This window comes from Bos indicus x Bos taurus, chromosome 10 (genome assembly GCF_003369695.1).
Source record: "Bos indicus x Bos taurus breed Angus x Brahman F1 hybrid chromosome 10, Bos_hybrid_MaternalHap_v2.0, whole genome shotgun sequence".
Classification (NCBI taxonomy): domain Eukaryota; kingdom Metazoa; phylum Chordata; class Mammalia; order Artiodactyla; family Bovidae; genus Bos; species Bos indicus x Bos taurus.
Window position 1 is genome coordinate 40,072,591 of NC_040085.1, and position 27,329 is coordinate 40,099,919.

Below are 27,329 nucleotides of genomic sequence, written 5' to 3' on the forward strand. Positions count from 1 at the left end.
CTCTCCCATGGGAACTGGCCCTCCGAGTCATGTGTCCCTCCACAGAGCTAAGCTGTATAGGTTCCTGCAGTGGTGTGGGCAGTAAGTAACCTGTATTTTCTCACAGCTTAGTGGCAGATGCTATCTTTGCGGTCTGGACCGCAGTGGACGGTATTTTGCCCCCTGGCTCAGGCACTTGCCCTGGCTTTGGTGGTGACCAGTCCGCTTGGATTGCCCCCTCTGGGATCGTACATTGCAGTCGTGTCTAGTTCTGCCTTTGGCACTCGTAACCAGCTTTGGTGGTGGCTGGGCATACATACCTGTGTGTGTGTGCACTCAGTTGTTCAGTCATGTCTGACTCTTTGTGACCCCATGGACTGTACCCTGTCAGGCTCCTCTGTCCATGGAATTTCCAGGCAAGAATACTGGAGCGGGTTGCCATATCCTACTGTAGGTGATCTTCACCCAGAGACTGAACCTGCCTCTCTTGTGCCTGCTTCATTGGCAGGTGGATTCTTTACTACTGCACCACCTGGGAAGTAACTGTATCTACCTCTGGGGTTGTGTGGTTCACAGCCGCTACTTACTCCACTTGTGGCATTCACTAAGGTGGGTTACTGTGGTCTCTAAGCTCACGGAGTCCGAGGGTCCCTGCGACAATGATCTCTTGCCCCTGGGAGGCACAGGCTTTTCCCTGGACTCCCTCAGCTGTGTTGTATTAGCACATATGTTCATGGCAGTCAACCCCGATGCTCTCCCTGAGGTCCGACCCCTGAAGCCTGAACCTCAGCACTCGGTCCCCATTCACTTTGGTGGGCATGCTGGGAAGTACTGTTTCACATTGATCTCTGTGAGGAATTCTTTCCATTTTGCCTCCCAAGCACTTGTTGCTGTGCTCCCCTCTGAGATTCTGAAGCTCCTCCCTTCCCCCCGCCCATGAGAGGGTTCCTGAGAGTGTGGAGACTTTTTCTCCTTCACAACTCCGTCCCTGGGGTGCAGGTCCCTGTCCCAAAATCCTTTGTCTCTTTTTTATCTTTGTTTTTTGCCCTGCTTCATTCTGAGGAGATTGGCTTGCCTTTTTGGAAGCCAACAGTCTGCTGCCAGCATTCTGTAGGAATTGTTTCACATGCAGATGTAAATTTGATGTGTTTCTGGGGAGGAGCATGGTCTTTCCATCTTACTCCTCTGCTATGTTGAAAAGTCCCGTGTCTTTGGTTTAAATAGATGGGTTTTGCTGGTAGTGATGTAGCAGATATGCTTAGTCTTATTGCAGACCTTTTTTCTGTTTTATCTTTTAATACTTCTTTACTTTCTTCATTTTTTTGTCCCTTTGTTATATATTTTGCATTTCTTTGATTCATCTCTGTCCTTGCATAATTTGGAAAAGTATAAGAATATCGCTGGATAGCAGTAATTATCCAGAAAAGGAAATAGGAAAATTCCATTCATACTAGCACAAAACCAAAAATACTTAAGAAACACTTTATTAAGAAAGGCATAGGACCTATATGGAGAAAATGTAAAATAAGGTTGGGTCAAATAGAAAGGCATATTATGTTCTTGGGTGAACAAATTATCATGAAAATGTCTATTTTATGAAAATATATGTATTTAATGAAGTTCAAATTAAAATGTGCTCTGTTGAGAGGTAGCATGTAATTTTTTTTTTTAGAGTGATGTTTCATTTTTTTTTCCTCTTTTTAAAAATTAAGTTTATTTATTTTAGTTGGAGGCTAATTACTTTACAATATTGTAGTGGTTTCTGCCATACATTGATATGAATCAGCCATGGGGGTAGCATGTAATTGAATACAATAATCTTAGCGGTTAGGGACATGCTTTACCCCATCAGAACATTTATAACGCCATTGTAATCAAGTCACTGTTGGCATAAGAATGGCAAGTAGACCAAATATACAGAGAGAGAGAGAGAGAGAGAGATTTTAATTCTCATAGTTGTTTCCCCCACCCACACCCCTTAGTTGTCCTTGCCTTTGCTCACTTATTATTTGCGTCTGCTCTTCCTTGGACACTTTATAATTCTTTCTTCATTTCCAAGAATTTTGTCTTTTTCTTCCATTTCCTTCTTGTTGTTCAGTCGCTAAGTTGTGTCCAACTCTTTGGGACATCATAAACTGCAGCACACCAGGCTTCCCTGCCCTTCATCATCTCCCAGAGTTCAGTCAAACTCATGTCCATTGAGTCGGTGGTGCCATCCAACCATCTAATCCTCTGTTGTCCCCTTCTCCTCCTGCCTTCAGTCTTTCCCAGCTTTAGTGTCTTTTCGAATGAGTCAGCTCACTCATATCAAGTGGCCAAGGTATTGGAGCTTCAGCATCAGTCCTTCCAATGAATATTCAGGGTTGATTTCCTTTAGGATTGACTGGTTTGATCTCCTTGCTGTCGAAGGACTCTCGAGAGTCTTCTCCAGCACTGCAGTTTGAAACCATCAGTTCTTCAGCACTCAGCCTTCTTCTCTTCCTGTCCCTTACCTTTTTAAAAACTTTTATTTATTATGTGGTCTTTTTCTGATTTTATTTTTCTAATTTCTGAATCAAGATTTTTTATATCCTCAAATGTTTAAATGTGTTTAGTTTTGTTTGAATTGTTAACTTCTATTTTTTTACGCTTTCTTTTTATCAGGAAGATTTCCCTTAGTTGATGTTTGTGAACTTTCCTGATTTTCTGTAGTAGTTCTTTGTGGTCTTTTTTCTTGTTCATTTTTACTGTATCGAGCTTTTAAGAAAATAATATTCCTAATTTAATGGCACCCTCTTTTTAAATTTTTAATTAGAGAATAATTGCTTTGCAATGTTGTGTTAGCTTCTGCCATACAACATTAATTAGCCATAAGTATACATATGTCCCCTCCCTCTTATACATAAGTATACATATGTACCTCCCTCCTACCCTCTGTCCCATCCCACCCCTCTAAGTTGTCACAGAGCACAGGATTGAGCTCCACTAGCTTATCTTTACATATGGTAATGTTTATGTCTCAGTGCCACTCTCAATTTATCCCACCATCTCCTTCTCCCACTGTGTACACCACAAGTCTGTTCTCTATGTCTGCAACTCTATTGCTGAATGGAACTCTCTTCTGTCTATATAGCAAAGTCCAAGTACTTTGAAGAATTTTTTGGTGTGTGTGTATGTCATTCGTTTCTTTTGCTTGAGAGGAAGCTTTGTTATATCTCCAGTTTTATGGTTCTCTTTTGTCTTGCAGAACCCTAAATATTCACTCCTACTTTTTTTCTTTTACCTTTTACCATCCAGTTGCCAAAGAATTCTTCTCTCTTCTTTTTTGTCTTTTTTCTCCTCTCTGCATTTCAAGGATTACTCACATAAATCATACCTGTCAATTAAAATTGTACCTGCTCCTTTAAATCATTCCTGACCCTTTAAATCTACTTTGAAATCTCTTTCTTGTAGTTTGTGTTCTAGAAACTTGTTCTGTATTTTCAGATTTAGTGTGGATCTAATCTTTCTGGTGTCATTCCAGATCATCTTTAGGCTCCTTCGATATCCTTCCTCTTCTCGGTTTCCTACAAATTTTCTTAGTCTGCTTTTGCTTGCCCAAAGCCTTGTGGCTGTTTGAGGTGAGAGTATGTGCACTGGGATTGATGCTGTTTCTTTTTTTTACAGCTGATTTGCAATTTTGTCATAATATATCTTCAAATTATGCTGTAGGTATAGTTTTGTGTAGAATTTAATTTTTCCTTACTGTTGGGGAGGAAATTTGGGGAGATAATTATGTAACTGCCACTGTCCTCAGCTGTCTTGGAAGTCCAGGATTACTTAATAAATGGTAGTGGCATAATTAGCCATCTACATGGAAACAATAAAATTGGAATCCAATTTTACACCATACAGAGCTTATTAAAAATGCTACTGCTTCATTTTGATATTTGGCAAAACTAATACAATTATGTAAAGTTTAAAAAAAAAAAAAAAATGCTACTGTTGCTGCTGCTGCTAAGTCGCTTCAGTCGTGTCCAACTCTGTGCGACCCCATAGACGGCAGCCCACCAGGCTCCCCCGTCCCTGGGATTTTCCAGGCAAGAACACTGGAGTGGGTTGCCATTTCCTTCTGCTGCTGCTGCTGCTGCTGCTGCTAAGTCGCTTCAGTCGTGTCCAACTCTGTGTGACCCCAGAGACGGCAGCCCATCAGGCTCCCCTATCCCTGGGATTCTTCAGGCAAGAAGACTGGAGTGGGTTGCCATTTCCTTCTCCAATGCATGGAAGTGAAAAGTGAAAGTGAAGTTGCTCAGTTGTGTCCGACTCCTAGCGACCCCATGGACTGCAGCCCAGGCTCCTCCGCCCATGAGATTTTCCAGGCGAGAGTACTGGAGTGGGGTGCCATTGCCTTCTCCGGCCATTTCCTTCTAGATGAATGCAAAATTCATATAAAGACTCATGTGTAAAAACATAAAAATATACCTCAAGAAAATCCAGGTGAATATCTGGATAACCTAGGAGTCATTTGTAAGAGCATGGTGATGTTGGGGTACTCCTTTAACCAAGAATGGAAAGCAGGAGCTGTAAAAGAAAAGATGTGTGCGTATGCAAAAGGTAGATTTAGAAGAAATATTTGCACTGTTGAGAACAATGATAAAATACAAAAACTTTTTACAAATTGACAGGAAAAATAACCCAGTAGAAAAATATGTGACCAGAAGGACACGAATAAGCATTTCCCAGAAAAGTATATCCAAATGACAAATACACATTCGATGTTCAGATGTTAGTAATCAGGGAGATTCAAATTAGAGCAGTGACATAGTGCTTTATAACAATCAAACTAGCAAAATTAAAAAGAGAAAAATTACCTGTGGCTCACAGGGATGGAGGTAAATAAGGTACTTTTATATCCTCTGCACAATGTTTAGGTAAGTACTTTGCTGAATAAAGTGGAAGGAGGCTTATGGTTTTATTTTCCCTCTCCTAAGTATATACTTTCCAAGTATCTAGTGAAGATAAATAAAGCATAGTAATTATAAGCTTGAAAAGGGAAGTACCATTAGGTTTTATATTTAGAATTTGACAGGATGTATTTAGAAACAGGAAACTCCTTTAATTAGCCTGGCTTATCTGTCACTGGAGCTCTTTCTTTAAGGTCTATCTATATCTTGAAAATAAAATGCCCTTCACTATATGAGGATCTTTCCCTACCACTAACTGTCATGACTACCATCCTGGGGACTTGCTTGAAAGGCAGGAGTTAGTCTCAACTCCCCTGCAATATTTTATGATGAAAATTTTCAAACATACAGCAAAGTTGAAAGACTTAAAAATGAATAGGCATATATACTCAACACTGAGGTTCTTCCATTAATACTTTATTATACTTGTTTTATCATATAGCTTATCCATATGTCTGTGTGTATGTGTATATATGTTTACACATACCCACCAATGTATCTTATTATTTGATGTATTTCAAGATTACTCACATCAGTGTATTTCCTCCAAATATATGCTTTTATAATATATATCAACTCGATTATATATTTATGCTTATATATGTATATCAACTGGAGTTCAGTATTTATTAAGGTAAAATTTACATGCAGTGAAATGTAAAATCTTAAATATATATTCACTGTGTTTTTACAAATGCGTAGAGCTTTGTAATCCAATATTGCCCTCACCTTAGGAAGTTACCTCATGCCCTTCCCAGTCTATTCATGCCCTCACCTTCTAGAGGCAGCTGTCATTTAGCATTGAATCTTCTTATGGTTGTGTTTTTTTCTGGGTCAATTTGTAGGAGAGAAATTGTTGGGTCATCAACAAACTAATACATGTTTAGTTTTGGAGGCTTCCCAGGTGGCGCTAATGGTAAACAATCTGCCTCCCAATGCAGGAGACTTATGAGACGCGGGTTTGATCCCTGGGTTGGAAGATCCCATGGAGGAGAGCATGGCAACCCACTCCAGTATTCTTGCCTGGAGAATTCCATGGACAGAGGAGCCTGGTAGGCTACAGTCCGTGGGGTTGCAAAGAGATATGACTAAAGCAACTTAGCACACACTCATGCATGATTAGTTTTATAAGAAATTACTAGACATCTTTCTAAGGTGGCTGTTCAGATTTTACATTTCCACAAATGGTTTGTAAGAGTTCTGATTGCTCTGTATCCGTGCTAACCTTTGATCTTGTCAGCCTTATTAATTTTAATCCTTATGGGTGTGTATTAATATCTCTGTGTTGTTAATTGGCATCTTTCTGATGAATAATGATGTTGAGCACTTGTGCATTTTGGCCATTCACATATCTTTGGTGAAGTTTTGTTCACATCCTTTTTGACGATTTTAAAAATTAGGTTGTCTTTTTATTATTGAGTTGTTCAGTTCCGTTCAGTCGCTCAGTCATGTCCGACTGTTTGCGACCCCATGAATCGCACCACGCCAGGCCTCCCTGTCCATCACCAACTCCCGGAGTTCACTCAAACTCACGTCCATCGAGTCAGTGATGCCATCCAGCCATCTCATCCTCTGTGGTCCCCTTCTCCTCCTGCCCCCAATCCCTCCCAGCATTAGGGTCTTTTCTAAGGAGTCAATTCTTGGCATGAGGTGGCCAAAGTACTGGAGTTTCAGCTTTAGCATCAATCCTTCCAATGAACACCCAGGACTGATCTCCTTTAGGATGAACTGGTTGGATCTCCTTGCAGTCCAAGGGACTCTCAAGAGTCTTCTCCAACACCACACTTCAAAAGCATCAATACTTCGGTGCTCAGTAGGAGTCCTTAATTGTATCTTGGATAGTCCTTTGCAGGATATATGTCTTGTGAATATTTTATCCCAGCAAACTTAGTTTTTAAGTGTTACTGTCAACAAATACTTACTGAGAGCACTTACCGTATGCTAGAATACAGCAGTAAACAAAATATATAAAAAAAATTCTTGCTGATGCCACAGTTCTGGCGTCACTGTAGTTCCTCAGTACAGTCAGGGAGACCAGTAAGAAGGCTTCTTCGGTGATCCAAGAGATGGCTTAGACTGGGGTTTTAGCAATGGAAGAGTGTGAGAACTATTTGGATTCTTCTGTATTTTGAGAGTAGAATTGACTAATTGAATTTGGAGTATAAGTATAAGAGAGGGAGCAATCAATGATGGCTCCCAAAGTTTTTTAGCCAGAGGAAATGGAAGGATAGGGTTGCCATTTATTGAAATGAGGAATTCCACAAGAGGAATAGGTTTGGGTGGGTGTGGGGAAAATGTTGGATTGGGAATTCAGTTTTAAATTTTATTTGAAATGCCTATTAGGTGTCTATATATGGAGAGGTCAAGTGGACGATTACATGTATAAGTTTGGAATTCAGAGGAGAGGCCAGGAGATATAAATCTGGGATCCATCTTCGTGTAGAACCCATTGTTATAATGATAGTGGGACCAGAAGCCAAAGAGAAAAGGTACATAAATCACTGATTTTTAAAATAAACCTTTTATTTTGTGATAATTTTAGATTTACATTAAATTTGAAGAGATAGTGCAGCGTTCTTGTATGCCCTTTACCCGTTTCTCCCTAATATTGCCATCTTAAATAACCATGGTACATTTACTGAAGCTAAAATACTAACATTGGTACATAATTGTTAACTAAAGTCCAGACTTTGTGCTTCATCAGTTTGAGATTACTAATTGTAATATGTGATGGAAGTTAAGAAACATTTTCTGAAGTATCTTCATAGGTTTTTGATTGCTTTTTCTTCTCTCTTTATAGAACTAATGGCTGAAGAGTAAATCAGTATGGCAACTATGGTTCCACCAGTGAAACTGAAATGGCTTGAACACCTCAACAGCTCCTGGATTACAGAGGACAGTGAATCTATTGCTACAAGAGAGGGGGTTGCTGTTTTATATTCTAAACTGGTCAGCAATAAGGAAGTAGTACCTTTGCCTCAACAAGTTTTGTGCCTCAAAGGACCACAGCTGCCAGACTTTGAACGTGAGTCTCTTTCAAGCGATGAACAGGACCACTATTTGGATGCCCTTCTTAGCAGTCAGCTAGCACTTGCAAAGATGGTATGTTCAGATTCCCCATTTGCTGGGGCACTTCGAAAACGATTGCTTGTACTCCAGCGTGTCTTCTATGCACTTTCTAATAAATACCACGACAAAGGCAAAGTGAAACAGCAGCAGCATTCTCCGGAGAGCAGCTCTGGTTCAGCAGATGTCCATTCTGTTAGTGAACGTCCTCGGTCAAGCACTGATGCACTTATAGAAATGGGTGTTCGAACTGGTCTAAGTTTATTATTTGCACTTCTGAGACAAAGTTGGATGATGCCTGTGTCGGGACCTGGTCTCAGTCTTTGCAATGATGTTATTCATACTGCAATTGAAGTTGTGAGCTCTTTGCCACCATTATCTTTAGCAAATGAAAGCAAGATTCCACCTATGGGCTTGGATTGCTTATCACAAGTAACAACCTTTCTTAAAGGAGTAACTATTCCCAATTCTGGAGCAGACACTTTAGGTCGTAGATTAGCTTCTGAGTTGCTGCTTGGTTTAGCAGCTCAGCGAGGTTCTTTGCGGTATCTCCTTGAATGGATAGAAATGGCACTGGGGGCTTCAGCAGTTGTAAATTCCATGGAGAAAAGCAAACTACTGTCAAGCCAAGAAGGAATGATCAGCTTTGACTGCTTTATGACTATATTAATGCAGATGAGGCGTTCTTTGGTATGTATAATAAATCTCAGCTTTAAAATTCTTATCTAACAATTTTGGAAAAGGTCAACTCAGCTTTTAATGAATTGGTGGTAACAGTGAATGATTTGAGAATTCTACTGGCGATATTAAGTTAGTTAAATATTTTACATACTTGGAGTGAATAAACTTTTATATGTGTTGATGTGAATACGTAATTTAAGGACAAACTAGTTGGTATTATGTTAAGATTTCTGAATCAGAAGTCAGGATTGTAGTTTAAGTTTTATGGCTTCTTGTACGAACTTGAGAAATTCATCTAACTTTGCTCTGTTTTAGCAAACTCAAATGTAAAATGAGGGGCCTTGGCTGGTGAGTATGGAGATCTTTTGACAAATTGCTAATTTCTAGCTTCTCAATTTTTATTAAATATTTATTATATGCTAAGTATTATTCTAGGCCCTAGGGATACAGCAGAGAAAAATGTAGTTTCTTGGATCTCACAGCCTAGTGGGGGAATCAGACAGTGCATATAAATTTCAGGTAGTGTGAAGTTCTAAGAATTAAAATAAGGGAGGGAAAGGGAATGCAGAATGATGGACTCAAGCAGAGATTGGGGAGGGGGATAGGTGTGGTATTTTAGTTAATGTGGTCAAGAAAGTCTCTGAATTGTGACATTTGAGCAGAGACCTGAATGGAGGGAAGTGATGAACCGAGCGTCCTAGATTTGTAATGAATATCTTGTTCATGAAGGAATTTAATTACTTGATTATCATAAAGGAACTAACTTTGGATACCATATTAAAGAATAAACAGTAAAATGCAGTGCAGTATGATCAATTTCAAGAATTTCTGAAATTGAAATTCAGTGCTTTTTGAAAACAGAATAAAAGTTTGAAATAATACAAATTTGGAATATAAAGATTAAACCATTCATAAATTGACTTAATTTCATTTGGGTGACATTGATCAGCCTTTTTGGTGTCCTTTATCACCAGATATCATATATCATTTAACAAATTTATTTAGTTTATAAAAATATGATTTATAAATTATGTGTGTATGTTTCATGTCTTACCCCCTGCCAAAAGTGAAGAGCTCTTGGATTGACAGGAATGTTTCGTAAAAAACAATTATGTTGAATTTACTTTTAAACCAGGGCATTTAAATTTTCACCTGGCTAATGTTTTATGCTTGTGAACTGAATAGTAAATATTGGGTCATTTTTTTTTTTTTACAAATAATTTTATTGTAAGTAAGTACTTGGAGACTCTAGATTATATCTATGAAAATTTGAATTTCTTAATGTTAAATAAAATGTAGACAGGAAAGCATGTGGTGCTTTGCTCCAAATCTGGCATGTTGGAAAGGCCCTATGATCTTTTAGTAGAGACCTAGAGCCAGAGATGCAGTGATCTGAGTAAGAAAGATTTGAGGTAACAGCAGTGAAAGGCATTTAGGCCTCTTGTGGTTTCTTATTGAATATTTAAACATGCACTTGCATATCTGTGTTTCTCATTTTATTTTGTAATTCTTAATACTTTCTGGTAACGTTCTCTAAATTTACACCATTTTCAAATATGTAATCCCATTTGATGACCTAAAATAATGTATCTGTTCTTGGTCACATGTTAATATTTCTGTGAGGAGTTACTTAATTCTTCATTTTACAGTCCCATTTATTTTCCATTGCCTTTGTCATAAAGAAAAGATGTTAATTATTACACAATCAACTTATATGATTGCATGCTTACCCCTAGTGTATTTCCTTTTTAACCAAAATGCTAAATACCCTGAGTCAGAGGCCTTTTTCCCACCTTACCCTCTAAACCTTATCCTGCAGTATTGCTCCTTAGCGGGAAGAGAATGCCCAAAGAAAGAAAATCGCTTTTCTCTGTATCTGTTTAGCTTCGTTGTCTTTTAGCACATTGGAAATGTTTGTATGCATATTTGTTTGTGAGTTTAAATTGGCTCTATAAGCCTAAGAAATCTTTATACTAAATATACGTACTACCTATGTAATGAGCTTTAATATTCATTTAATTAACGTATAGTATACTATTGCATTCATTTTTTGAATTTTTACTTACTGCTTCCCAGTACCTGGCATAAGGGAAGAAGAGCTCTAACCCTCGTTGAGTGCCTGCTACCTACCAGCTGCTTTTTATAAGCAGTGTCTCATTCAATTATCTTGTTAATCTGTAAAGAAGATATTGTTTACTGTTATCTTAAGGATGAAAAAACTGTGGTGGTTATCCAAAGTTACACACCTATTTGTCAAAAGAACTGAAGTATAATGTGTACTCCTAATTAAGCACGGATGGGCCAGGCACTGTGTTAACCAGTTCTTACAACCCCTAGTCTGTTGGCAAAGCCCATGTTTTTCTCTGACTACTATAGGCAGCTTTTACACTATTTATGTTAAATAGGCTGACTTTTCCCCCCATGAAGGCCTACCTTAAAGTAGATATAAAATACAATAAACTTATTTTATTGCTGGATTTCCAGTTTTCTCTCCACTTGACTTCTTTCATTTCTGGACAGAATGTTGTATTCACCTAGGCAGAAAGGGCCTCCTTTCTTCCCCTTCTAGGCTATACCCTTATGTTATAACTTTCTGTTGGGGCTAGGATACCCCAGATAGCTTTCGTCAAAATTCTGGGTATATTCTGGGGAAGAATCTTGTATGTTTGTGTGATTTAGTTTGGCCCTCCAGGAGACACCACAGGCCTATGTCAGATTGAATTTAATTAAATTTCAGATAGATCTTAGGGAAAAGAGATGGTTATTAACTTGAACTTTGTATTTATTATTCTTTCTTGCACAGTGAGTGATAGGATCTGATGCTCTTGGTCTCCAGGATTCATATTTCTTACACTTTTCAGTGTTATCAGTTGTTGTTAGTTGAGAACTCATAAAGTATCTAGAGCCTCTCCTGGTACACTGGACCTCATCCTGACCTGATTCTCACTATCTTAAGATTCTCTCCTCATGAGCAGCTGGGATAAAACTTACCCCCAAGCTATTAATAAAAGTTAGAGGGAGAGACACATAACCATCACTTGAGTACCTGGTATGCTTAGTCACTCAGTTGTGTCCAGCACTTTGCGACCCTTTGGACTGTAGCCCAGCAGTTTCTTCTGTCCATGGGATTTTTCAGGCAAGAATACTGGAATGGATTCTCATTTCCTTACCCGGGGTACCTTCCCCACCCAGGGATCAAACCAGCATCTTTTGTGTCTTTTGCTTTGCAGGCGAATTCTTTACTTGATGAGGCATCAGGAAACTGGTATAAGGCCTTAAAAAAAAAAAAAAAAAAAAAAGAGTTCATCCTTAAATTGTATTTCCATGTGTGATTCTCACTCAACCTCCACTACCCACACATACAGTAATTCAGAGATTCGAGTGCAAGTGTGCAAGATAATCATTAACTTATATTTAAATAAAGAGTAGGGAAATAATGTCACTGTATATCCCCGCATCCTAAAAAAATAAACTAAAAATATCAACAGCAGTAAAGGCGTCTTTGGCCTTTGATGCCACTAGGTATTTGCTGTGTGCCGGATACTGCTAGGCTCTGGGTTAGAAAGATGGATAAGCTTTGTAGCATCCATGCCTTTATCTAGCTTACAGTTTAAGGAAAGAGAGACGCATAGACATTTCATGTTAATGGTACTGGACTGCAGTAGAGCTCTGCATAGGGACAAGGTCATGGGACATAGGAGGAAGGCTAGAGGGGAAGGGGCTGAAAATGAAGGGTGCTTAAGTTTAGTTGAAAAGAGTTTGCTTCCATACATGAGGTTTGTGAATGAGGGAGCTGAAAAAGTCTTCAGGTGAGAGGTGTAGTGTTCACAGAGTGATGGAGGTGTGGGAAAGCAGGCTTCTGGATGTTCATGGTGGAATGGGATGAACTAAGGCTGATGAGCTAGGTGGGGCCATGTATCCCATGCTATGGGGTTTTGAGCTTAATTCGGTAGGCAGTGGGGAGTCACTGAAACAATTGGAAGAAGAATAAAACCAGATAGCAAGAACATAAGGAAATGTACTCCATCAAGTCTTAATGTTCTTGTCTGATTATCTTATTAATAAAAAGACAGGTGGGGAAAAAATGAAAAGGTATTATGATGGTAGGTAAATAAGAGAAAGGTAATTCAATGAAGACCTGTAAAACCACATATTTTTGTTATTTTAATTTCCTCTGTATCTTTGAACTTCCTGTTAGTAGTGTATGAATTGTTACACACTTAACATGCTTTGAACTTCCTGTTAGTAGTGTATGAATTGTTACACACTTAACATGCTTTGTTTTCCAAAATGAAAAATGCCTAGATGTAGCCCTCTTTTTCTGTTATGTAGTATATGTACAAAACACATTAAGAATTCTATACAAAATGAGTTTTAGAGATGTCTTTAATCCAAATTGACTGGGGAGGGATTAGTCTCACGCTTAATACTGATTTTTTGGGGAGAACAGAAATCAATGACAGTCACTGCAGACAGATTTTGAAGAATTTTTTGAAAAATTGGTTTGGTGCAAAAATATATTAAAGACTTGCTGTGTTTTTTCTTCTTTCTCTGTGTACATCATACAAAATAATGACAATCACTGCTTCCAGTTTTGAGTTCTTTCTATTAAGATCTGTGCTACAGATGTTTTATGCATAATTTCAGTTGTTATCACCAACAGCCCTAAATAAAAGAGGCATTATTCCTGTCTAAGGATAAGGAAACTAATCCTTAAGTCACATTGCCCATAAGTGATGAAGCATGGATTTAAACACAGGTCTGTTACTGAAAACCTTATGCTGTTTTCAGTGTTTTCCTTTATACTGTAAACAGGCATAAGAAAACCGATTATTATAGCCCTGGTACCAGCTCCCAAGAAGGTATAGTAAGCTGTTGTTTCTCATCTGCTTTTGGTTTGGTGATCAGTAGAGGTGACCTTTAAAGAATGGAGTCACAGATTACAATTCTGTTTTTCCCAGAGGTTCTACACAGCTAATTATGGAATTTGGAGAGGCTGTACATTATAATATTTTCTGGTATAGCCACACCTTATCTGTCTAGGATTTAGGTAATTTTGAACAGCCAGCTTCTGATATAACTCTGAGACCTGCAAGTGGCTCTTTAAAGCCTTACTATTAGGAGTGTGAGCCTCAGACAGCAGCATTGGTGTCACTGGAAGCTTGTTAGAAATGCGGAATCTAAGGCCCCCACCTATATTTACTGAATTGGAATCTGCATTTTAACAATTTCAGGATAATTCATGTTTACATTAAAATTCCAAAAGTACCACCTTAAGGGATTAGGAGGAAACATTGATTTGGTAGCAGTAGCTTAGCATCTGATGACCCAGCAGTAAATTAAATAGCCAATATCATTTCTTTCATTACCTAGGAATTGTGTTAATTAAAATACCTTGAATTGATAAAATCATATAGTCCTGGAGTTGAATGGGATCTTACAAAGCACGTAGGCTCAAATCCCTTCTACAGTAGAGGATATACTTTTCTATGGTATATTTGCCACGTGATCATATAGAATGTATTTTTACAAACAATAGCCTTTGAAATAAAGACACCAATGAAAATTTTACAATTATAGGATTGATAAATCAGAGAAGGAACTTGATATTTGTGATGTAAAGATTTAAGAATATAGGAATTTGAGGGAACAGTGGAGGTCAAGTTCACTCTGATTTATCAGTTTTCAGTAAAAGAGTGATTTCTGGTCATAACCATTGGGTCCTTTTGTGGAGGAATTGCATAGGAGGAACTGGTTTGGGTGAATGTGGGGGAAATGTTAGATTGGGAATTTAGTTTTGAATATGTTTATTTGAGATGCCTGTAAGGTGTCTATAAATGGAGAGTCAAGTGGACAATAACATTAGGCTGTTAGTTCCAGAGAGGAGCTGTGATTCCTCAGCTATGAACTGACTTGTGGGACTTTTGTTATGCCAAAACTAAGGAGGAACAGACTTAACTGCTGTTCTGGTCAGGATCATCAGTTAAGTTGGTTATATGCTGCTTTATTCTTGGAGCAAGTGAACAAGGCAGCCCCAGGGAAGTCCGGTATTCTTGCCTGGGAAATCCCATGGATAGAGGAGCATGGAGGGCTAGCAGTGCATGGGGTCGCAAAGAGTCAGACATGACCAAGCGACTTTCACTTCACTTCATTTATTAAATATTGGCCACCCAAAGAGTGTGTAATTGACAAAATTCTGCCTCTTTGACTGTTTCTGTGTTAAACCTGTGGCCCTTAGAACAAATCACTGTTTAATAAGATAATCAGTGAGGGATTGGTACTTAATTTACTGCTTCACTGAATAGCCACATCTTTTACAACACATAAAAGTTGGTTTCATGATGTAATGTTAGGATTTGATCTTAAAGCACATAATTACATAAACAGTTCTTTAAACGTTTTGTGGACACTTTAAGTGATTTTAATATATGTCTCTCTCCTTACCAAACTGTATTCCACAATATCTTAATTATAGGGTTCATCTGCTGATCGGAGTCAGTGGAGGGAACCAACCAGAACATCTGATGGCTTGTGCTCACTCTATGAGGCAGCTTTGTGTCTCTTTGAAGAGGTATGTAATAATCATGACTTTAAGTAATCATACATTAAAAGTTGCTTTGTCAAGGGATAAACTGGAAGATTGTGATTGACATATACACACTACTAGATATAAAATAAATAACTTATAAGGACTGACTGTGTAGCTCAGGGAACTCTACTCAGTACTGTATAATGGCCTGTTTGGGAAAAGAGTCCAAAAGGAGTGGATAGATGTATACGTATCACAGATTCACTTTGCTGTACATCTGAAACTAACACAACATTGGAAATCAACTATACTCCAATAAAAATTAAAGAAGAAAAACGAAAAGTTAGTTGTCTTAAAATGCTTATATTTATCCCTTAAAAATAATCCAATTCCGTCTCTGGAAAGGATGCAAAAGAAAGTGGTGTCAATGATTGTTGCTTCTAGAAAGTGGAGCTGGGGTGTCATATAAGGGTTGGGAGGGAAACGTATTTGTCAGTGCATACCCTTTTATTCATTTTGGACTTTGTGTAAGGTGTATTTTTTTAATTTAAAAATTTATTATTAAAACATAAGAAACACAAACATGTGCCTAAATGGAATTATTATAAAACAAACAGCCTTTTAGTCTGTGCTCAGGAAAGAAATAAAACTCTAGAAACCCTTTCATGTCCTGGTCATTATCCCTTTCCTCCTTCTCTAAAGAACCACTATCCTGAGAGTAGTCACTTCCTTGCATTTCTTTATAGTTGTTTGCATCCCTTAGACACTATAGTTCAGTCTTGTCTACTTAAAAAAAAATCATATGTATATGTTTATCTTTTCCTTCAATGTGTTTGTTCAGGGACCTGGACTTTTTAGGTTGTAGAATTTCCTACCATTTGGATTTTGTTAATTGATTATTCATAATACAGTTTCTTTGTATTTCCTGTATTTTGACAGGTGAATCTAGAGATTTGATCTGTTTCAGGTTTGATCCCTTTGGCAAAATCATACATGGTGTTGTGATCTTTCATTTGATTGTCTCTCTTTTTGTAGTACTAGCAACCCTGAATTCTTCATGATCAGATCTATTCATTAGTGCTTGGTTGAAAAATGGTATCAGATCAGATCAAATCAGTTGCTCAGTCATGTCCGACTCTTTGCAACCCCATGAATTGCAGCACGCTAGGCCTTCCTGTCCATCACCAACTCCTGGAGTTCACTTAGACTCATGTCCATCGAGTCAGTGATGCCATCCTACCATCTCATCCTCTGTCGTCCCCTTCTCCTCTTGCCCCCAATCTCTTCCAGCATCAGTCTTTTCCAGTGAGTCATCTCTTCGCATGAGGTGGACAAAGTACTGGAGTTTCAGCTTTAGCATCATTCCTTCCAAAGAAATCCCAGGGCTGATCTCCTTCAGAGTGGACTGATTGGATCTCCTTGCAGTCCAAGGGACTCTCAAGAGTCTTCTCCAACACCACAGTTCAAAAGCATCAGTTCTTCGGCGCTCAGCCTTCTTCACAGTCCAACTCTCACATCCATACATAACCACAGGAAAATGTTCTAATTATATCTTTCATCTTTTAGTTGTTAGTTGGAATGTTTTCGTGAAGAGATGATTCCCTTATTGACTGTTTGGTTACCTTGCGACAGTTCAAACAGGAAAAGCAGAATAAATGTTTGATTCTCCCATTTGATTAAAAAAAATTTTTTTAACACCAATTTTTATTTACTAGTTTTCAGTTTGATGAACTGGTCTTCTGTCATCCTTCAAGCTTGACCAGTTGACTTCACTTGAAAAATACTGTTACAAACTCAGATTTAAACCTGTTCAAGTTTTACTTCATTGAATTATCATCTGTAGTGAAGCTGGTACTATTTTATCTTTGGCCAACAGTCTTTCAGGGTAATAGTCTCTTCAGGGTGGTTCCCAAGTTCTTTTAACATAGACCTAATAATCTTTGGTAGCTTCCTTGGTAACTGACCCATCAAATTGTTCTGAACTCAAGATGGACTCATCTCACACATTTCTTGATCTGGATCTGCAACTAGCTAGCTATTTCTCCATAAGCCTTGGTTTCTTTTGGTGGAAAATAGTATTTTAGGATCACAGTCAGGGTGCTCACCACTACTGTGTCAGTGTTATTTTTCTGGGCTCTTACAGTAGAGCCAGGAAGCTTGAGTGTGTGTGTCTGTGTGTGTGTACATGTTTGTGAGTCTTTAAAGCTAATAGTATACCTCTTTAGTTGATACTTTCAGTTTCAGGGCTATAGAATTTTTACTTACCTTTTTCTATATTACAGTTATATCTCCTTTCTTTCAAAGTAAGAACATCAGTTTTCAAGGTATAGGGATGTAAAATTAGAATATCCTGTAATTATTTATTTTGGTCACATAGTGTGACACACAGAGTAACCCTAAAATAAGACAAATACTACCATCATATGTTTACTAAAAAATGCTTTTTACATGCGATTTCCCCATTTTTAGTAGTTGTATTATACGTACATACTCAGGGCATGCATCACTCTGTGTTACAACCCTCACTTAGTATGAGTTCTATAAATAACTACATCTTTAGTGCTCACTGCCAGTTTATCTTAGTGTCTCTCTATTCTTTTTAGTTGTCTGAAGCTTATTCTCAAGTAGAATCCTCAGTAAAGAATTATGGAAAAGATTCTCTTAGTTCTTACATGTTAATTGCTATGCTTTTTATACTTAAAAGTCACTTTCCAGAAGAGAAAAGATAAAACCTTTGGCTCACATTTTCTTTCCTTCTCCTTCTTAAATATATTTATCCATTTTCTTATGTCATAAACCTTTGCTGCTGAGGTCTGAAGATAATCTGATTTTCCTTCATATATTTATGAGTCACATGCTTGTTTTGCTGAGAAGCCCAAAGGATCTCTTCTTTAGAAATCAGTAATTTTACAAGAATACATCTTGATGTTATCCATTTAGAGTTGATATTCTCAGAGATGTGAAGATTTCAATATGTAGTCTGAAATCTTTTTTATTTCAAGGAAGTTTCCATAAATTATTGTTTTTCATACTATTTTTACTCTTTTTTTAATTTGGTTCTCTTCTGGGACTCCTATTGCTTATTTGTTGGATCTTTGCCTAAGTAGTAATTCTCACGTTTTCTTTAATACTTTTTATGTGATGTTCATTTCTTTTTTATTTCTAAACAACTTTATCCTTTTAATCTTTTGTTGCTCTTACAATATTGTCTTTACTATTTATTTACTCTTGGATTCCCTGTAGTTTACTCATTACCAAAATGATGTTTTTTCTTTCATCTCTTAATTCTTTTTTGAGTCTGTCACCTTATTCTTGAACAAGTCTATTTCAGATTTGTGCTTTTCTTTCATGTCTTGTTTCATTTTCTCAATCCCTTTAGCTGGCTTTGAAATAGGTTACAGTTTGATATGTCTTGTGGGCAGTTCTCTTCTGGCTTGCTTTTATTTAAAAGTAATGATGTTATTCTGTCTCTTCCCTCCCCTGCTCCCCTCTATAATAGCTTCATATGGAATTTGACCTTTGTACTTTTCTGTTGCTTATTTTTTGAAAAATTTGTTTTATTTTCCTGAATTTTTAGAATGGGATGAGATTCAAGGTAGCTTTTCTAGATCCAAAGACTCCCTTCCTCTGTTGTTTTTATGTAATGTTATAAAAAAAAAGAAATAAGATGGTTTCCAGCATATTCCCCTCCCCACCTTTTATCTTAAGCTTCTCTCTTTTCTCTCTGTTGTTCCCATTCTGCTGAACTTTTATTCCACTCCCAGTAGTTTCTGCTTCACATGAGGGCTCTATTCTGGAAGGGAGTACTGGCTTGTCAATTTCAAGAGGTCACCGAATTAGATTGCTCTAGCTTCTTTCAAACTGCTCCTCGTGGATCCTTTTTACTTACCTGCTTTTTAGAGAAGGCAAAGCTCTTCCCAGTTGCAACTGCTTAGATGGGCTCACTGTTCTTTCTGGTGAGTACTGGGTTGGTTGGTTGGGGCCTTTTTCTTTCTCTTAGATCTGTCAGATATTCTCTGGCTTCCTCCTGTACAGATATATTACTGTGCACATTCTGTGTTTGGTAGTGGTTTGTCTGCACCTGCTCATATTTTGGAGTTATTGGAACTATGTTTGTCTAGTTTTATTGTGAATGTTAAGCATGAGTTTGGAGTTTTGCCTTCTTTTTGTTCTGTGCAGTGATTCCATGTTTGGAAAACTACATTGCTGCTGCTATTGTCATCTTCCTAGAATTCTTCCCACCCTGTAGTTGTTTTTAAAAAACATTTCTTAAGTCTTTTGAATAAACTTTTTTTTTACTTCCTCCCCCATTCCCTCTACTTCTTCCTCTCTTTCCCACTTTCCTCTTCTTCTCTCTCTCTTCCCCTTCTCCTTCCCTGTCCCTTCAACTTCTCCTCCTCTTTCTTTTTTGTGGGGGTCAGGGAAGGAGGGCTATGATTTTTTAAGCCTTAGTATAGAATGGTAATCTACCCAGTATATAATGGGTCTCCCCTGTGGCTCAGATGGTGAGGAATCTGCCCACAGTGCAGGAGACCCAGGTTTGATCCCTGGGTCAGGAAGATCCTCTGGAGAAGATAATGGCAACCCATCCCAGTATTATTGCCTGGAGAATTCCATGGACAGAGAAGCCTGACTGATTACAGTCCATGGGATCACAAAGAATTGTATACAACTGAGCAACTGTCACTTCACTTCACTTCAGTATATATTCCAAGACCCCCAATGGATGCCTGAAATTGTAAATAGTACCAAGCCCTATAAATACCATGTTATTTCCTATATATACATACCTATGTTAAAACTTAATTTATAAATTAGGTATAATAAGAGAACATCCAAATTGCCAGCATAGCTCCTCTTGTACTTTGGGGCATTATTAAGTAAAATAAGGATTACTTGAACACAGGCACCGAAATACTGGCAGTTGAGATGATTACCAAATGGCTACTAAGTGACTAATGGGTGAGTAGTTTATGTAATGTGGCTATGCTGGACAAAGGGATGATACTCAGAACAGTATGCAGTTTAACATTTATGAATTATTTATTTCTGGAATTTTCCATTTAATATTTTCAGATGACGGTTGACTGCCAGTAACTGAAGCCACAAAAAGTGAAACTGTGAGAAAAGGGAGACTACTGTAATAGATCTTGAGATAAATTCTAACTTACCTGAGCCCATCATCCTTTTGTTGGCAGCAGAATTTCAGATCTGTCATTAGGGACTAGCAGCCTTTATTTATGCACATTTTGTGTGTTCTCAGAACTCTCCTGATGTTCACTGAAAATTATTTGACACACATATTATCTTGTTTTTGGGTACTATTTAAAGGTTCTGACTGAAATTACTCTATACCTTCCCATTTAATGGTCTCGTGATATAATATATTGGCTTTTAAAGATTCCTCTCTTATTTTGCTTGATTCAGAAAAAAACAAAACCAATAAATAAATAAAAAGCTTTAAAAAGCAGTCAACAAATTGAAAACTACTATAGTCAGAGATAATATCTTTATTGTATGGGATTCGTACAGGTCAGTAAAAAATCCACGGAGCTCTAATAAATGAATGGATGCAAGTTAGTTGTAAGCAGATAGTTGGGAAATTTTTAGTTCTGTTGGTAATAAGGAACTGTGAAGTTAAAAGAATGCATCCTCTTTTTCCCCAGTGAACTTTTCAAAAAAATTTAAAGCATAATAGTTACTGGTATGAATGCAGTGAGACTGGTACTCTTACATAGGCCTATTCATTGTTTAGGGAAACTGTGATGACAACCCTGGTTCTATGCTTTTGGCAGGGTTTTGAGGAGAGAGGAGGGGAGAGGGGAAGCCTGAATTTTTATAAAGCATTATGAATGGCAATAGATTTTACCATTATATTCAACACAAATGGTAAATAAGCCATGATTTTTTATATAGCTATATCTATATATACATATAGATGTATATATAAAGATAATGTATAGATTGTATATAATATATATACAATGTATATATAATGTATGTATAATGTATATACAATTATATATAATGTATAGATAGATAATGTAGATAGATTATATAGATAATATACATATAGATATATACATATATGTGTGTATATATATATATAATGGCCCAGAGCAAATTCAACACTCACACACGTATCTACACATATATTTATACATGTATATATGTGTATATATATATATCTCTATACATATATACATGTATAAATATGTGTAGATACGTGTGTGAGTGTTGAATTGCTCTGAAGCCATTATTATTTTTAGGGAAGCCCTCATTTTATTCATAATATCATAACACCAGTTTCAAAGGCAATTTGGTATGGTATGTTTCAGGAATCGTGTAATTGTTGTCATTTTTTGCATATAATAGTTCCATTTCTGAGTTTCTCTACTAAGGAAAGTAATTAAACATGTAGCAGCAGCTATATTGTTAAAAATGGCTTATATAACTAAGTAGAAAGAATGTGTCCTCTTAAAGGAAAATGCTTAAGTAAATTGTGACTTTTACATCAGATGAAATATTGTTGGTTCAATTATGAAGACTAGGTAGACAAAGAAAATTCTGTATGGTCCTTTTGTGTCATCACTTGTATATCCACTGTGATAACTGTTAAAAAACATGTATGTGCAGAACTCTGGAAGGACATGTATTTAAAAAAGGTAGCATATATTAAGGTGATGGGATTATTAAAGGTGGAGTTTTTCTACTTGTTTTTCTATAATGCTGTTTTATACATTAATAAAATATTTAGGTATAAAAGTTGATTGTGTCTTCTCCTCCCCATTTTTGCTATGTTAGTATCTTTTTGTGATTTTTTTCTGTGGGAGTAGATAATCTAGCCATCTGTGTTTAAGGTTGGATATGTTGTTCTTAGGTTATTTGAGCAGTTGAGATAGTTTTAGAAGCAAGAAAGTCAACAATTTCAGAGAATATTTAAAAAAATATCTATACTAAAAATGTCTTGTGTTCATTGCACGTTTCTTATTTTAATAGGTTTGCAGAATGGCTTCTGATTACTCAAGAACATGTGCTAGCCCTGATAGCATTCAGACTGGTGATACTCCCATTGTTTCAGAAACCTGTGAGGTTTATGTTTGGGGGAGCAATAGCAGCCATCAGTTGGTAGAAGGCACACAGGAGAAAATACTACAACCCAAACTGGCTCCTAGTTTCTCTGATGCTCAGACTGTGAGTTCTCTGCATACTTTACAAATTGGTAGATGTTATGAGTGGGATTTTTTTGGTTTTTGTTTTTATGAGTGAATGTTCTTACTTGTTTTCTTATCTGTATTGTTTCTATACTATACTGCATCAGTTTTTGGATTTTTATAGAAAAAATATTTTAAGTCCCTCATTTTCCTAACAGTATTTCCAAGTTTTAAAAAATCAAATTTGCATCAAGAGTTTTAAAAAGAATTATGAATGTCAACAGACTTACCATATATTCAACACAAATAGTAAATAAGACTAGGTAAAAATTAGAATTTTCCTTTTGCCATGTTGGCATTCATTTTCTTATTGTGATCATTTTTTTTACCTTTGTAGCTACCTTTTAGGCAAATTGGAACTTTCTGTATTTTCATTAAAATATAAGTTTTTCTCAAATGAATTTAGAATAAGTATTACATGGTTCTTGTTATAATGGACCTTAAGGAATTACAGGAAAATTTTACTTCTTTCCCTTTACCAGTTATATTAGAGGAGGCAGAAACATTTTACTTTGTTGTTTCATTGAACCAAAACTGGATAGATAACCTGAAAAGATAAAATATACATTAATTTGAGTTAACAATGAAGTCAATGTGAATAGGCCATTAATAATTTTCTTGATTTTTCTGTTTACTTCTTAATCTCTGTGGAGATGCATTTCTACTTTAAAAGATTTCCTTTGGGGAAATCTTGGGGCTGGTGCACTGGGACGACCCGGAGGGATGGTATGGGGAGGGAGGAGGGAGGAGGGTTCAGGATGGGGAACACATGTATACCTGTGGCGGATTCATTTTGATATTTGGCAAAACTAATACAATTATGTAAAGTTTAAAAATAAAATAAAATTTAAAAAAAATAAAAGATTTCCTTTGAGCTTCTTTTGTAAGATAAACTTTAATATACTTTGATTCTCACAGAAGCATTTTATATCTGATTCTGTTTGTTTATAGATTGAAGCTGGACAGTACTGCACTTTTGTCATTTCTACAGATGGCTCTGTCAGAGCTTGTGGTAAAGGCAGCTATGGAAGACTAGGCCTTGGCGACTCTAATAATCAATCTACTTTAAAAAAGTTAACATTTGAACCTCACAGGTCCATTAAAAAGGTCTCATCTTCTAAAGGATCTGATGGTCATACTTTAGCTTTTACTACAGAAGGAGAAGTCTTCAGCTGGGGAGATGGTGATTATGGGAAACTGGGACATGGAAATAGTTCAACACAGAAATATCCCAAGCTTATTCAGGGCCCTCTGCAGGGAAAGGTATGTGCCTTCTTTTTGGATTTAAAAATAATTAGTTGCACTGGAACTCATGATTGCTATAATTGACAATACCTTTCAGATTTTGGTGTATTCTGAGGTAGCCCCCCTCCTAACCCTTTGGCTTATCTTTTGTGTCTGCTTATTGGTTTACAGCACACTTTCACATATAGTTTTAAATTTTAATTCTTCTAAAAGCTTTGTTAAAGCAGTTATTATTTTCATTTTACAGATAGGAAACTGAGAATCATCCACTTCACAAATATTTATCTAGTACCTTACATGGGATTCCCTGGTGGCTCAGACGGTAAAGTGTCTGCTCGCAATGCAGGAGGCCTGGGTTTGATCCCTGGGCCTGGAAGACCCCCTGGAGAAGGAAATGGCAACCCACTCCAATACTCTTGCCTAGAAAATTCCATGGATTGAGGAGCCTAGTGGGCTACAGTCCATGGGGTTGCAAAGAGTTGGACATGACTGAGCAACTTCACTTTCTTTTCCAAGTGCCAGGCAGTGTTTTAGGCATTTGACATATAATAGTGAACAAAAGGGGCTTCCCTGGTAGCTCAGCTGGTAAAGAATCTGCCTGCAATGAAGGAGACCCTGGTTCAATTTCTGTGTTGGGAAGATCCTCCGGGAGAAAGGATTGGCTACCCACTCCAGTGTTCTTGGGCTTCACTGGTGGGTCAGATGGTACAGAATCTGCCTGCAATGCAGGAGATCTGGGTTTGATCCCTGGGTTGGGAAGATCCCCTGGAGGAGGGCATGGCAACCCACTCCAGTGTTCTTGCCTAGAGAAGCCCCATGGACAGAGGTACTTGACAGGCTACAGTCCATGGGGTTGCAGAGTCAGACACAACTGAGTGACTAAGCACAGCACAGTGAACAAAAGAGACAAGATTCTTACTCTCGTGGATCTTTAATCTGTGGGCTGGAGATAATAAGTAAGCAAACATATAAAGTAATTTCAAATAATGGTAAAGAAAAAATTGAGTAATGTAACAGATACTAACTTTGATGGGGTGTGATGCTAGATAATGAGATCAGAAGGGTCTCTTGGAGTAAATGGCATTTTAACAAAAACTTAAATGAGGCATTAAAAGTGGTTAAGTAAGTTGCCCAAGGTCACACACAAATAATTAGCACCATTAGAAATTGAATCTAGAACTCCTCTTTTTGTTTCTCTTTTACCTTTCCTTAAAGAAATGAAGTCATTTTCCTAACTTAAAATTATATGCAATTTTGTAAGTTCCTCCATTTTAAGATTGCATTCTTTCTATGAATATTTTCTTTTATAAAAACCTTTAAAATTTTATTTTATATCCAAATTAAAAGTGGGATACTTTGCTTTCATGGGAGTTTGTCTGACAAAGTTGTCCGTCAAATGAATTTTCATTTCAGTTTAGTTCAGTCGCTCAGTCATGTCCGACTGTTTGTGACCCCATGAACCACAGCACACCAGGCCTCCCTGTCCATCACCAACTCCTGGAGTCCACCCAAACCCATGTCCATTGAGTCAGTCATGCCATCCAACCATCTCATCCTCTGTCATCCCCTTCTCTTCCTGCCCTCAATCTTTCCCAGCATCAGGGTCTTTTCAAATGAGTCAGCTCTTTGCATCAGGTGGCCAAAGTATTGGAGTTGCAGCTTCAGAATCAGTCCTACCAATGAACACCCAGGACTGATCCCCTTTAGGATGGACTGGTTGGATCTCCTTGCAGTCCACGGGACTCTCAAGAGTCTTCTCCAGCACCACAGTTCAAAAGCATCAATTCTTCGGCACTCAGCTTTCTTCACTGTCCAACTCTCACATCCATACATGACTACTGGAAAAACCATAGCCTTGACTAGATGAACCTTTGTTGGCAAAGTAATGTCTCTGCTTTGTAACATGCTGTCTAGGTTGGTCATAACCTTCCTTCTAAGGAGTAAGCATCTTTTAATTTCATGCCTGCAGTAACCATCTTCAGTGATTTTGGAGCCCCCAAAAATAAAGTCAGCCACTGTTTCCGCTGTGTCCCCATCTATTTGCCATGAAGTGATGGGACCAGATGCCATGATCTTTGTTTTCTGAATGTTGAGCTTTAAGCCAACTTTTTCACTCTCCTCTTTCACTTTCATCAAGAGTCTCTTTAGTTCTTCTTCACTTTCTGCCTTAAGGGTGGTGTCATCTGCATATCTGAGGTTATTAATATTTCTCCCGGCAGTCTTGATTCCAGCTTGTGCTTCTTCCAGCCCAGCGTTTCTCATGATGTACTCTGCATATAAGTTAAATAAGCAGGGTGACAATATACAGCCTTGACGAACTCCTTTTCCTATTTGGAACCAGTCTGTTGTTCCATGTCCAGTTCTAACTGTTGCTTCCTGACCTGCATACAGGTTTCTCAAGAGGCAGGTCAGGTGGTCTGGTATTTGCTGGAGCAAATGAATTTTACGTTATTATAACTTTAAATGTTTAAGACATCAGCCTTAAAGCAGTGAGCCTTAGAACATTCCACTTAACATCAAGGGATCTTTTGATAAAGTGTTCAATATGGGACTCTAAGAAACTTCAGAAAATACTCTTTAAAATTATATTGTTTTTAGTTTTTCTAGTACCTTTTTTCTCACTTTCCATTGTTTTTAATATTTTGGCCCTGTTTCATGACTTTAAACCCAGTGATTGAACCCAGGCCACCACCGTGAAAGCGCTTAGTCCTAACCACTGGACCTCCAGGGAATTCCCTACTTATATTCTTTTAATGTTCCATTTTACAGTGGAAACATTACCAGTTAAAAACTTAAAAAAAAAAAAAAACTTAGTATGAATATCATGAAGGAAAAAGTCCGCAAAATGAATTAATAATTTACAGGTAAAAATTTCAGAAATCCTTAATAGATTATCTAAAATGTATTAGGTGCTCAGTATTTTTAATTGAATCTTAGATTTTCTGAAGTGAGTTCTGACTTTTGCAGATTAAAAAATCTGGTTATTAGTACAGATATTTTTCTGTTTATTTTTCAGAAGTTAGTGAATTTGATCATTGTTAAAAGGTATAAGTGATCCCCCAAATTGTGCTGCCTTATACCCTTATTTCCCTGATTCTGCTTATCAACTCTGTAGCTATGTGAGGGTAAAGAGATACTGTTAGGAGTTTAATTGATATAAACTTATATACTCCTTAGATCTTCTTTCATTGGTAACAGTCAGTGTGCTTTTGAGAGTTAGCCCTATTATGTAATGAATTTTCCTTGATTAACCAGGACTGGATTATATTTAAAAATCTAAATGTTTTATTTAAAAATTTTTCATTGGGTCATGAGTGTTCAGGCCCATCCAGCTCTTTGAGTAAAGAGTTGATTGGTGATGTAGTATTGTTGCAAGTGATTAGATTGATGTATTTGGGGTGGGGAGGCAAGGGGTGAGAGGGTGCTGCTAACCTTTACAATCTCTTCGTGGGAATTAAGAAAAGTTGTCCTTTCTTGGTAGAAGTCAGAGCTTGTGGCTTGGCCAGCAGAGCTTTGTCTGTATTTCAGCACTTTCTTGACCCTTTAGCTAGGCACCCTTGTCTGGAGCAAAAGCTTCTAAACTGTACATGGCACTTCCTGGATGAGTTGTGAATATCAGTATCTCTGAAGTCTCTGTGCACAGAGTCAAACGTGAGCTCTGTATTGTAGCATCTTTGTATTCATCAGATTCCC

At 37.4% G+C, this 27,329-nt stretch overlaps 1 protein-coding gene across 13 annotated transcripts in view; it reads left to right on the plus strand.

The window, feature by feature from the left end:
* HERC1 (HECT and RLD domain containing E3 ubiquitin protein ligase family member 1) overlaps nucleotides 1–27,329 on the plus strand; it is a 210,961-nt gene that overhangs the window by 39,160 nt on the left and 144,472 nt on the right. For 11 of the 13 annotated variants that reach the window (XM_027553787.1, XM_027553788.1, XM_027553796.1 and 8 more), the window contains exons 2-5: nucleotides 7,702–8,657; nucleotides 15,124–15,219; nucleotides 22,177–22,371; nucleotides 23,343–23,654. In XM_027553787.1, the coding sequence (XP_027409588.1) occupies nucleotides 7,728–8,657; nucleotides 15,124–15,219; nucleotides 22,177–22,371; nucleotides 23,343–23,654 (1,533 nt within the window). In that variant the 5' untranslated portion in view covers nucleotides 7,702–7,727. Of the gene's footprint in view, nucleotides 1–7,279; nucleotides 7,391–7,701; nucleotides 8,658–15,123; nucleotides 15,220–22,176; nucleotides 22,372–23,342; nucleotides 23,655–27,329 lie in introns of those variants that run through there. The other 2 variants (XM_027553786.1, XM_027553798.1) reach the window with 2 other exon arrangements.